We start from the raw sequence: 13,456 nt of genomic DNA on the forward strand, positions 1-13,456 counted from the left end.
ACTGTCCTGATTATGTATGCCTGCCTATACAGTGCTTGTCCATGTAGGGGCTTTGATTTGTCACTGTTTTTTATAGATGCATGAACGCCTAGTGAATGAATGTATAGAATATGTTTTAAATTGTTTTTATATTAGCTTAATGTCCTATTTTTCTGTTTCTTTCTGGCTTAAACATCTAGCCCAGGGACTACAACTGAAAACTAGCAACCCTGCTAATGTTGGCATATTTACAGTTTTTAATTTGTATTGACTGTTGATTGATATATATATATATTTTTTTTATATATTTTTTTTTTATCAAATAAACTGAGTAAACTAAACTACTTATCTCACAGAAATAATGTGACAGAAATAATGATTAGACCTTTTATTGTGGTGGTGATTTTTAACCAGTATGCTCCTTCCCCCCCCCCCCCCCCGGCAGGGTGACCTCCATAGCGGACAGGCTGAACGTAGACTTTGCCCTCATCCACAAAGAGAGGAAAAAGGCCAACGAGGTCGACCGCATGGTTCTGGTCGGAGATGTGACGGATCGGGTCGCCATCCTGGTGGATGACATGGCTGATACCTGTGGCACCGTCTGCCACGCTGCTGACAAGTAAGCCGCACGCCGCAACCAGCTTGGCCCTTAGCCGCGTGGAGGGCCGCCGGTCCTGTAATATGTAACGCCTACACCCTGCTAGCTACTGGTCACAATGTTATATTTGAGTGGCCCGATCATTGTTGGAGGAAATACCGTAAACGTTTTTCACGATTATGGAACACTATGGAAGTGTTTTTTAATTAAAGATCTTTTAGGCTAAAAATTCATTAAAAAAAGATAATTAGCTTAATCCATGTCGGAGAGGGAGGGTGAGTTGCTAGTCATTAGTCATGGCTAGTAAATTATGAGCACATCTCCTCTGGCATCATAATCGTATTCACAATATATACTGTGGTTTTTTAATACATTTGAAAGATGTCCTTTCATTCATCTGTGGAGCGACAAGAAATGAATGTAGTGGGATGTAACGGTACGTGTATTCGTCCCGCGACTCCGCGGTACGGACGTCACGGTTCGGTACATCCAGCCATACGACGAATACGTCTCATACCACCAGGTGAAACTAGGGTTGCACATTTTACAAATGTATTCTCAATATCTTTACTTTGCTTGACACTGGCTTACTAACAGTCTTAACACAGAAGGTCATTCATTTAACATTGAATATCAAGCTTGTATTGCCACATTTAGATGATGATGCTTCACGTGAAGTTAAATCGACTCTAGAAGTGAAACTTTAAGCATACACCGGTGGGGGCAGTAGGCAATTAATTTACTCAAGTGGATTCCTGAACACAGAATGACACCATTATCACTGACTGACTACCGCGGCAAGCCTAGGTGGAACTAAGTATAATTTAATAAAAAATTATTATATTTAATAATCATTTATAATTATTATAAATATGTAATAATCATTACAAATATTTTTTTCGTGTTGTACCGAACCGTGACCCCAAAACCGAGGTACGTACCGAACCCTAGCTTCTGTGTACCGTTACACTCCTAGAATTTACATTCGTTTTTACAAAATCCTATGACTGTTTCTTTAGTCGAGCGCAGCCCTAGTTGTGTGCATCTGGGACCTTGCAGCACCAGAAAACACGATTCGACCATCCTCGGACTGCTTTTTATTAAAAGGTTCAAGAGGTTATGTCATCGATTTAGAAACCTCTAATAGTACAATCATTGTTTTTTATTAGATTTTTATTTATCTCGAACAAGTTTTAAAAAAAAAACTAAACGGTAAATAGTCAGACTATTGGATTATTCCATTTGGGCTGTGGGGGGGGGGGGGGTGCTTAATGTCTGAAGGAGTCGACTGAAGGCTTCTTGTCCTCTGCGAAAGCATGCAATTTGTCCACTGATACATCTTGATATTTGTCTAGTCTAGTGTGTTCATTAGATGGGTGAAATCCTCTTTCTGTGCCCGTTTTCTTAGGCAGTTAGCCTCGAGTGGTTAATAAAAACCACTCTCTAGCTCTCTATGACGAGGGATCTTTCTTGATAAACACATTGTTCTTTGCATTTATACTAAGAAAAATAGCCAAAATACGGCTGTGATTGGACATTGGATGCCTTTTTCCCTTTTTCTATTATTTTCTATAGTTTCGTCACGACAGACGCCAAACTCTACACTCCTCCTGTTTTTGAAGCAGTGCTTTTTCGGGCCGCTCTCGGTTGAAAAGGATTCGACTTTAGCCACGGAGCACACCAACGTCCATGTCACCTTCTTGTCGACGGACCAATCAAATCGACAGCTAAACAAACTCATCGATAATGGGGGAGAAGCACATTTTGGCAGTTTTCAACAAAAACGTGTTTGTACGACCAGGTCTTACCACGACCGAAATATGAACGGCAACACCTGGAGGGGCTGCGAGTATTAATGTATGTAACTTATGTAACGTTAGCTGAGGTAGCAACGGTATTCAGTGGTATATAGACCTGTTCGCCATATACATCGGACTCTGTGTGCGCACACATCACCGGGGCAGAAAGGAACGCAATCCTGGTCAGAACAACGGGGCAGACTACAATATATTTGCATTTGTTAGCCATGCTAGCGATCTAAACAATCAATCCATGCCAAAGCTAGATTATGTAAAAGGTGAAAGACTCACACTCACAGCCATGCTGATTTGGCTAAATGACATCCAGCCGTTTTCGTTTGAAACAACTTTTAGTCAGGCGAGTGTCATGGTTTCTCCATAGAACCACGTCGTATTCTTTTAGTGCAGCAGATTGCGCAGGTCCGGGGTAACTTAGTCACGTGACTCAGTTGGTAGTGCTGATTGGCTTGAACACGGTATGTTTGTAAAAGGCAAACAATTTATTTTGATTCTCTTATGTACAGCACCGTGCCTCGCGTTTGAGAAGTGGGCGTCCAATGTGATCACAGCCTAAGGATATAATGCCAGATATCGAGATCATACTAATTTATTATTCTTAAAGTCAAAAACATTTCAAAATTCACTGATCTTGTGGAATTTCAAACGGCATAAATCATGTATGACGCAAACGTAGAGAAAGGAAAGTTATCATTTGAAAATGTACAAGCTCTTTGTGTTTGTACAACGATGAAGAGTTTTTGTATTTCAATCTGTGGAGTGAAACTGGAACAGTCTGAATGTGGAGCCAAAGCAAAATGCCCAAACATGAACCGGTTTTAAAAGGGCTATAGGCCTACGGACCTGATTCTCACCAGGTACAAACATGAACCAGTTTTTAAAAGGTTTATTTATTTTATTATTGTGGGGGTACATATATTTAGATCTATCTAGAATATTGCATTTATGTGGATAGACTTAGAATGATGTACCGGTATATTATTCACAATCGCTGAGTGAGGGGTAGGATTAAAGTGTAAAATAAAATGTATACTTCTTCCTACTCCTTTTCAGACATGCAAAGTTAATATTGTTTTTGTTTGAACTATTTTGGTTTGTTGTTGCTTTTCATTAATTTTTTCAAAATATGTACAGTATGTAATAAAGATTTCACATGTTCAAAATAAAGATTTAATTAAATCCTCCCTTCCCCCCCAGACTAGTCTCTGCCGGCGCCACCAAGGTGTACGCCATCTTGACCCACGGCATCTTCTCCGGCCCGGCCATCTCGCGTATCAACAACGCCTGCTTTGAGGCCGTGGTGGTCACCAACACGATCCCTCAGGAGGAGAAGATGAAGCACTGCCCCAAGATACAGGTCAGGGTTCAGAGGTCACCGCAGGGTTCAGAGGTCACCGCAGGGTTCAGAGGTCACCCTGTGGGATCATTCACACACACACACAAGGCCGCGCTCACACAATGCATTCTGCTGGCATGTGAAAGCAGCGAGGCGCGTCACAAAGGCAAGTGCCTCCTCTGAGCAGGGAAGAGAGAGCACGGGAGGGAGGGAGAGAGCGGGAGAGACACGGGCTACTTTGATTGGCTGCTTGTGCTGCATGCGCTCGGTAGAACGATATTCTACTTTTGACACACTGGGGGAATGAAGAAGCAAGGCTGCCTTTCCAGAAGAAAAAGAAAAGCAGCCTTAATCCGTGTTTACTCTGGAGTTAAAGGGGAACTATCTTACTATTTCTTTCACTATTTGGGCAATTTTACACAATTCCTGTGAGTCTATGGAACACATCTGTAAGGTTAAAAAAAAATCATTGTTTTGTATTTCTAATCGAGTACTGTAGAGCAGCAGTGTCTGCCCTTCAAGATTCCAAGCTGTTTTTGGCTGGGCTCCGCCCATACTCGCAATGCGCTTTGAGTGACAGTCACCCACAGTCTGCACTGGCAGATACCTTTTGGGGGAGATGGAGAGGGACTAATTAATTTCGCCACGGGGGGGCATAATCCCATGGGACAATGCATTGGTAACTTGTTTCAAATGACAATATATACCCCCGTGAATATTATTGCATGGATCGGAATACGCGCGTGCGCTCTGATATTTTGCAACAGGTTGACTGTGATACAAGCGAAAGAGAGAGACTCCTCCCATTACCTTCCCACCCGTTTTATATAATTCTCTGGTTGATTCACGATGTGTGTGTGAACAGCTGAAGGTCTCTGCTAAATAACCGCTTCCGCATTATTTCCACTCGCTGCTCTAATAAACGTATCACAGTTGATTGTGGGCGGGCGGTGGCCGATCGGTGCCTATTCACGTCAGCGAGCGAGTCAAATCAGAATGGCTTGATTCAGTGGGGGGGGGGGGGGGGATTTTGTCTCATCTGAACTGGAGGAATGCGCCAACAATAGAATTTGAGACCTAGACAGTGTTGGTACAACCCCACATTGCTAGAAAACAATGCAAACCCCTGGAAAAGGCCATTTATAAGATAGTTCCCCTTTAATTCCCGCTGGGCTTGTAGAAGGCTCTGTCTCCGCTAGTCTAGCGACGCCAGACTGAAATCACAGATTCAAGGGTCTGGAGACATTCCTCTCCTGTCATTTGTTGTACCCGGGCCACTGGTTGATTCAAGAGATTTGATTGGGCCGTGCAGCGTGTATTGTGATTGACATTAGAAAAGCCCCAGTTGCCTACAAAGGGATTATACTGTTGGCAGTGTATAAGCTTCACCACAACTGCCAGCTATTGTGTATTGTTTTTAGTGGGGGGTTCGGGGGCGACCTTGAGAGCAACGGTTCAGAATCAGAATAAAGGTCTTTATTTTGCGAAGTAGTTTTACACATACAAGGAATTTGATTTGATCTTTTGGTGCAACAGTAGCAGACAGACGATTACGGTAGAATAAAATAAAAGGGGCGGTTAGGTGGCCGAGCGGATTTTGCGTTCGTCACCAGCCCCGGAGCTGTGAGCTGGATTCGCCTGTTCGAATCCAGCTCACAGCTCCGGGGTTGTCACCAGCTTGGCTGGCCGTCTGCACTAATACAATTGGCTGTATTAGAGGGTGGGAGAAGCTGGCGGGGTGGGTCCGGGTCGTTGTAAACAGCGATTCCTACAGTTCGGTCGGGGCGCCTGCTAAGAGCGGATTGGACTTGAGGGGGATAGTGTGGTCCTCCCACACGTTACGCCCTCTCAATGAGAATCCGCGCTGCCGGGTGAAAAGAAGCGGTGATTGGCTGGACGTGTGTCGGAGGAAGCACGTGGTAGCCTCCACTCTCCCAGATGATCTGACTGTGGGGGGTAAGTGCGCAGCGACCAGGAAGGGACTGGGAATTGGCATACGACTAACATTGGGATGGGAGAAAATCGGAGGAAAATGGAGGGGGAAAAAGACCACAAAAAAAAAAAAGTAGAATAAGATAAAATAGGCCATGGCTGTACAATTGTGCACGATGTGGTCAAGTATATACACTAATTAGAATAGAAAGGTTTGTGCAATTGAGCAGTAATGTGCAAAAAGAATGAACAGTGAACAATGAGCAAGTATGAAGTGTGCGTCTGTGTGTATATATATTAAAGGGGAACTATCTTATAAATGGCCTTTTTGAGTGTTTAGCATTGTTTTCTAGCTATGTGAACTTATATTAATATGATCTATGTCTCTAATTCTCATATTGGCGCATTCTTCCAATTCTCCTCTCACAATATTCACCCTCACTGAACTGAGTCATTTGAAAATGTGATGATTTGTGATGTCAGAAAGACACCGCTGCATGATAATGGCGAGGTACAAGATGAGCTGCACACAGTGGTTGGAGCCCAGGCTCAAAACGGCTCGAGATCTTGAGGTAGAAAAATGCTGTTTTTGAGGACTTGATTAGAAATACAAAACAATGAATAAAAAAAATATATATATATTACAGAGGTGTTCCATAGACTCACAGGAATTGTGTAAAAGTGCCCAAATGGTGAAAGAAATAGTAAAATAGTTCCCCTTTAAGGCTGTCAAAGTTAACGCGGTATTAACGCGGTATCGCCCGATTCTATTAACGCCACTATTTTTTTTTTTAGATTACCGGTAACCTTTAAGAAAAAAATAAACATTTTACTTTTTCTACTAGACTTCACTCAGGTGTATTATTGATGCTCTCATTGATGCTATGTTTGTTTCTGAAGTGTGTGTGTGTGATATATAGAGAGAGAGAGAGGGGGGTGAGAGAGATGAGGAAGGGGCAAGAGAGCTGGGAGAGTGTGTGTGTGAGAGAGAGAGGGGGGCGTGTGTGATTACTCAGCCCTTGTGTGGGTGAATGTAACAAGTTCCTAACGTTTTCTTTCCCCTATTATTTCATGCACACTTTATTCATTGTTTTAAATTATTGTTATTTTGTGCATCACTCTGTTCTGAATTTGATGCAAATTTGCAATGCATGAGGGTCATCCTTTTGTGTTAAATGGCTGCATAAAGCAAGCATTTGTTGACTCATGTTGATAAGAGTATTAAAACTTGGAACTTGAAAAAGATCCGTTTAAGGTAGATAAAAAAATGTGATTAATTTGCGATTAATCACGAGTTAACTATGGACAATCATGCGATTAATCGCGATTAAATATTTTTATCGATTGACAGCACTAATATATATATTCAGGGCTGTACGTTAACTTTTTTTGCACATAGCACTGGTGCTACAGAGGTTGATAGTTTTATAGCACAGGCCAAAATCTTGTAGCACGAGTATAAATGTGTTATATTTGTATATATATTATATACAAATGTGCCTATTGTATTGGTCACTAAGTGGTGCTCCATGGTTTGTACTAGGGCTGTCTTAAATACTTCGAAGCTTCGTTCGATGGGCATGGGATTCGAATGGGAAAATTTGAATATATAAAAAATAATTATTATTACTCGAATTAAAATCGAATCTCGGCCCGAAGCTTCGAATGTCTGAAATTCGAAGGTCAGCCCTAGTTTGTACCTGATGTAGCTACAGGCTTAATACATTTTTTTTATCTACTTTTTCTCCTTATTCTCTATTTTTCTCCCATCCCAATTTCGCCTCGCCAATTCTCCCCTCCCCTGTCTTGAACGTTGCTAGACTATGCCTCCCACTGGTCGGCTGCAGTGAGGACCAAGCATTGCATCACGTGTCCCCTCCGGTACACGAGGAGGCAGCTGTCTCATCTTTTCACCTGAACAGCGCGATCTCTGTGGCGAGGAGTAGCGCGTGGGAGGCTCACGCTGCCCCCGATACTTCCTGATTCTGCTGTACAGGCGCACCAACCGACCTGTAGGAGTCGCTGTCCACAACGTCCAATTTTGATGCAAATCAAACCCACCGCCACCGGCTTTCCCACCCCTAACACTGCCAATTGTGTTAGTATGACGACCGGCCAAGCCGGTAGCAACACCGAGAGCTGGGCTCGATACCAGCATCTCCTGCGTTAGTGGCGAGCGCCTTGCACACTGCGCCACTCAGCCGCCTGCTACAGGCTTAATTTGATTTAACCTGAGCCAGTGACTTCTTCACTTCCTGCTCCGCCTGACGTCCGATAGCAGCGTCAACTTGTTATAGTAGTTTCTCTAGTAACGATGTGGCTAGTAGTTTTTTTTTTTTTTTTTTTTTTTTTTTTTTTTTTTTTTCCTCCATTTTCCTCCGATTTTCTCCCATCCCAATGTTAGTCGTATGCCAATTCCCAGTCCCTTCCTGGTCGCTGCGCACTTACCCCCCACAGTCAGATCATCTGGGAGAGTGGAGGCTACCACGTGCTTCCTCCGACACACGTCCAGCCAATCACCGCTTCTTTTCACCTGGCAGCGCGGATTCTCATTGAGAGGGCGTAGCGTGTGGGAGGACCACACTATCCCCCTCACGTCCAATCCGCGCTTAGCAGGCGCCCCGACCGAACTGTAGGAGTCGCTGTTTACAACGACCCGGACCCACCCCGCCAGCTTCTCCCACCCTCTGATACAGCCAATTGTATCAGTGCAGACGGCCAGCCAAGCTGGTGACAACCCCGGAGCTGTGAGCTGGATTCGAACAGGCAAATCCAGCTCAGCTCCGGGGCTGGTGACGAACGCAATCTCCGCTCGGCCACCTAACCGCCCCGGCTAGTAGTTGTTTTAATATAGTTGTGTATATTGAATAATGCCGTATGACCAGGCATCGTATGGCCATAGTCCTTATTGTATATTTTTGTAAATAATAAATGGGTTTGTGCCAAATCCCAAAAGCGACACCGTCTGTTAATCTATTGTGCTAAGCTATCCTGGTGCTGTCATTTTCATGCTGACAAGTTGACATCACACAGCTAGACACGTTACGTGTAAGGAATTATGGGATTTGGTGTTTGATGTATGTACTCTAATAGGGATGGCCACTTTCATCAAGATACGATATCGATTATTTGGGCAACAATACGATATTTGCCGATATCACAAAGTCTGCCACGATACGATATGATGCAGGTGCCTGCGATCGATATGAGACGATATCATAATATGCCCATTTAACACAATCTGTAACATTTAGATAAACTCAAAAAAGGTAACAAATATAATTTGAAAAATAATAATTTAGCTCTTCCAGACATTTAAATGAAAAACAATCTATTGTTTGTAATGCAAATAGACCTCCTGTTCACTGTAAAGTGCCACGTTTTGATATATTGAGCTTTAAACTTGAAATAACTAAGTAAACATTTTTGGAACTCACAACCTAAAACCCCTCAAGTTCAAGTAAAAGAAAATCCACTTTTCTGCCTGCCTGTTAAGTATGGCTGGGCGATATGGAACAGGATCAATATCACGATATTCAAGAGGAGCTTTTTCAATAACAATATATGTTATACAAGTATGGAAAATCACTTTTTGGATAATCCACTCATTATTCATCATATTGGATTTAGGGCTATCAAAATTGGCCTAAAATGACATTCGACTATTCCTTCAAAAAAATAAAACGCATAGGTTTGAGCCATTCGAATACCTGTTATTACGCATTATGTAAACAAAATAAATTACCTTTTACGATCAACATACCTCTCTCTCAGTGAGTGAGGAGTAATTGGTGCTAGATTGAGAAGGGGCCGTCTCTCGGAGCGAGATCAAATAAATGAAAGTTTAAGGCATATAGAATGGACATTCATACGCAGCAACGCGCCTCCGAGCAAGCTGTGATAAATACTGAACAATATCTTTTCCTTGGCATGAAACGGGAAATGGTAATGAAACCATTGGGGACCTGCATGATGCTTTATCTCTATTCATTATTCAATATCAATTGAATCGATATAAAGTTTTACCCTGAGGGATGATTTACAATAAAGCGCTAAGTGCTCAAAACTGAAAAGTAGACTACTTCTTCAGCTCTGCTAAATGAAAGTGTCTCCTGTCCATCATGCAGCAATTTTTTTTTTTTTTTTTTTTTTTACAATTTTGATTAATAATTTGAATATAGAATATTTGTTGACGGCCCTAATTGGATTACATGGTAACGCGATACAGTCTCATACTGAAACCGTCATTTACAGTTGGGCCTAACATGCTCATATATTCCAGAAATAATTGAATTTAATTGAATTTGATAGACAAAACTAAATTGCGTATCACAATTCCCACGATACAACTTAAAGGGGCACTTCACCAAAAAACAATGCAGAGTTTATTTTGCACACACATTGAAGGGGGACAACATATTATTATGCATATCTATACCTTGCCCAGCCCTAATTGACCCATCTCGATCCCCGCCCTCTTTTCCTGAACCTCCAATCGCAGCCGTCACTGTCTATCTGAGAATCGAGAAAAGAGGGCAGGGTTTGATATGGTTCGATATAGGGCTGTCTTAAATACTTGGCACAAGCTTTGAACATTAAAAAAAAAACGAAGTTAAAAAAAAATCAAAAAAAAAAATCAAATTTTTTATTTTATTTTTATTTTTACTTCGGTGTGTGTGTGCATGGGGCCATTGGGTGGGGCCGGGGGACAAATACACTGGAGGAAAGTAACCCAGCTCAGCACTGCCCAAATTATATCATCACTATTGCCTGTTTGAAGGATATCATCCTCAAACACATATACACCACCTACACGCCTATTCTCAGTCCTTGCACCACAATGGTGGAATGAACTACCCACCCCAGTTAGGACAGCCGAATCCCATCCAATCTTTCGCCGTCGACTAAAGACGCACTTCTTCAACCATTATCTGAAATAAAATTTAAAAAATAAAATAAAAAAAATCTAACCCTAACTAACCTTACTGTCATGCACTTGTCCTAATAAACTAACCTACACTGTAACACGCAACACTTTGATGAATATTGTTACTCAGCTGATAGAGTTGTATCCTTCCTGATGACCTGTCGTACAGAACTTTGGATAAAAGCGTCGGCTAAATGACTAAATGTACATGTGAATGTAAATGCCTTGTAGAATTCCACACATAAGAAAGAAAGATACTGGGATGAATAAACAAAATAGCAAATAAAATGTAGAAATGCATGCAATACATAAATAAAGCGCTAAGTGCTCAAAACTGAAAAGTAGACTACTTCTTCAGCTCTGCTAAATGAAAGTGTCTCCTGTCCATCATGCAGCAATTTTTTTTTTTTTTTTTTTTTTTTACAATTTTGATTAATAATTTGAATATAGAATATTTGTTGACGGCCCTAATTGGATTACATGGTAACGCGATACAGTCTCATACTGAAACCGTCATTTACAGTTGGGCCTAACATGCTCATATATTCCAGAAATAATTGAATTTAATTGAATTTGATAGACAAAACTAAATTGCGTATCACAATTCCCACGATACAACTTAAAGGGGCACTTCACCAAAAAACAATGCAGAGTTTATTTTGCACACACATTGAAGGGGGACAACATATTATTATGCATATCTATACCTTGCCCAGCCCTAATTGACCCATCTCGATCCCCGCCCTCTTTTCCTGAACCTCCAATCGCAGCCGTCACTGTCTATCTGAGAATCGAGAAAAGAGGGCAGGGTTTGATATGGTAATTTTTTTTTTTATTCGAAGCTTCAGCAGACAGTTTGCCATACAATGAAAATCTTACTTTGCTAGTCCGCCCTTCACACAAAATCACACAATACTTAACTTAAACATATTTAAATACAAGCGAGTGCTAGAAAATAAGGTAAAAATAGATAAATATATATATATATACAAGGCACAGTGAGTTACATTGCATGTATTTACATATGAATGGAGGTGACAGTGGGTCACTTGAATGAATAAATGTGGATGAGAGCCTTGACATTAAGTGGTTGTAGCTACGGCTGTGGGGGGTGCGGGAGACTTGATCCAATAGGCTTTTATACGCCTGAGTCTCGTGAATACGGAGAGACCAATCCCAAGTCCATCGGCACTTTCTCTGCCGAGCTATAGTCACTTTTTCAGACCTACTCACCAAACTCTGCATGCGCGCAGATTGATAAACCTAGAGCTCTGGACAATCCAGAGAGACTCTGTGGGCAATCTGCGCATGGAAGTTCCGATCGATTTGGGGTTGAATACCGGTTAAGTGTCGTGGTGGTCTATTGCAACTGAAATGTAATTGTTTCCTCTGCTCGTTTCTCCAGGTCATCGACATCTCCATGATCCTGGCGGAGGCCATCCGCAGGACTCACAACGGCGAGTCTGTCTCCTATCTCTTCAGCCACGTCCCCTTGTAACACCCAGTGTCCTCCTGCCACCAGCCACCTGCAGTTAACACCAAATCAGAAGAGCGGAGGGATTTCCTCCACCCCCCCTCGCCCTCAACACCACCATTAGAAAAGTTCTGCTGCTAACTAACCATGGAATCATGACTTTAAAACAGTCGTGTCTGTTACTAATATTGACCCAAGTCACTCGAGTCCTCTTTCCCGCCTGAATATTAACCTTTAAAATCCAGGGTGAGGGGGGGGCAGGGCACCAAAGCAATCAACTTGAAGCTACCAATTCAGGCCAGCTTATTTATTGTGTATGGATGAATAAGTCTTCATTCCCTGTGAAGCTCCGCCCCCTCCTCACTTTCACAACACGTGAATAAAGGAGCTGTCCTAATTCCCCTTCAGGTATAATTCTGAGCTTTGGTCATACTATAATGAAAAGAAGGAAAAAAAATGAAATAAAATTGCTATTCCCGGCGCGTTCCTGTTGTCGGGAGATGGTATCTAGTCCTTTTAGAGAAAAGCTGTTACACTGTTTTTATTAGATTATGTTTACGAAAGAGCGAGCGTGTCCAGATTTCAGTATCACGAAAGTTCTCTCTGCATCATGTGTGGTGTGAAAGAACGCAATGCTCATCGATGAAGTGAATGTGTAATAATGAGCTCTAGTTTACAAAGCCACTGACGCTCCACTCAGCCACCGTGTGCCTCAGTAGTCTGAAGTGTTGCCAGACGTACGATAATTATCGTATGTGTATGATAATTATCGTATTTGTACGATAAATTTCCCCTCCGTACGATATCCGTACTAATCAATGCAATGATTCTAAGCCCTTCCCGGACGATAATTTTAGATCCCCCCCCCCATCTGGCAACACTGCTTCCCCCTCCTCATCTGCACAGACCTACCGTTTTCAAAATGGAAGGTGTCGTGACTGAAAGAAGCATGGTGGGGGTTTACCGGAAGAGAGCTTTCACTTGCCTGAGACATATCAAGCTACAGACGAGGAGGTTTGGGAAGACTATTCTTTAGACTCTTGAGGCGCCCTCGTTGAGTGCGGTTGCCCAGTGAACAGGGGGTTTGCTTTTCGAGGTTCTCGGTTGAAGTTGTATTTCTTTTTAGAAGCTGTTGGGTTTTAGCGTGGGGTCTCTGCGGGCTGGAGCTTCCTTTTTAAAAAAAATAAATAAAATAAGAAAAAATAAAAAGAATAGTTCACCTGCTATTTTTGATTTTGGTCTTTACATTTGTATAAACGTCTGGAAGAACGATGTCATATTATTTACATTTTCCAAATCTGACTGACCGTCTGTATTTACTTTTTCCAGTAGGGTGAATGCGCCAAATATCTGATTGCAGAATGTGTTCTTAATAAAGATTGTGAAAATGTCA

The 13,456-nt window shown here is 42.0% G+C and overlaps 1 protein-coding gene across 1 annotated transcript in view; it reads left to right on the forward strand.

Annotated features, from left to right (window-relative positions):
- Positions 1 to 13,456, forward strand: part of prps1b (phosphoribosyl pyrophosphate synthetase 1B) — a 35,026-nt gene extending 21,570 nt beyond the window's left edge. The window contains exons 5-7 of the mRNA XM_084331652.1: positions 425 to 598; positions 3,592 to 3,751; positions 11,995 to 13,456. Coding sequence (XP_084187778.1) covers positions 425 to 598; positions 3,592 to 3,751; positions 11,995 to 12,087 — 427 coding nt within the window. The 3' untranslated portion in view covers positions 12,088 to 13,456. The remainder of the gene's footprint in view (positions 1 to 424; positions 599 to 3,591; positions 3,752 to 11,994) is intronic.

Source organism: Notolepis coatsorum, assembly GCF_963971535.1.
Source record: "Notolepis coatsorum genome assembly, chromosome: 16".
NCBI classification, from domain to species: domain Eukaryota; kingdom Metazoa; phylum Chordata; class Actinopteri; order Aulopiformes; family Paralepididae; genus Notolepis; species Notolepis coatsorum.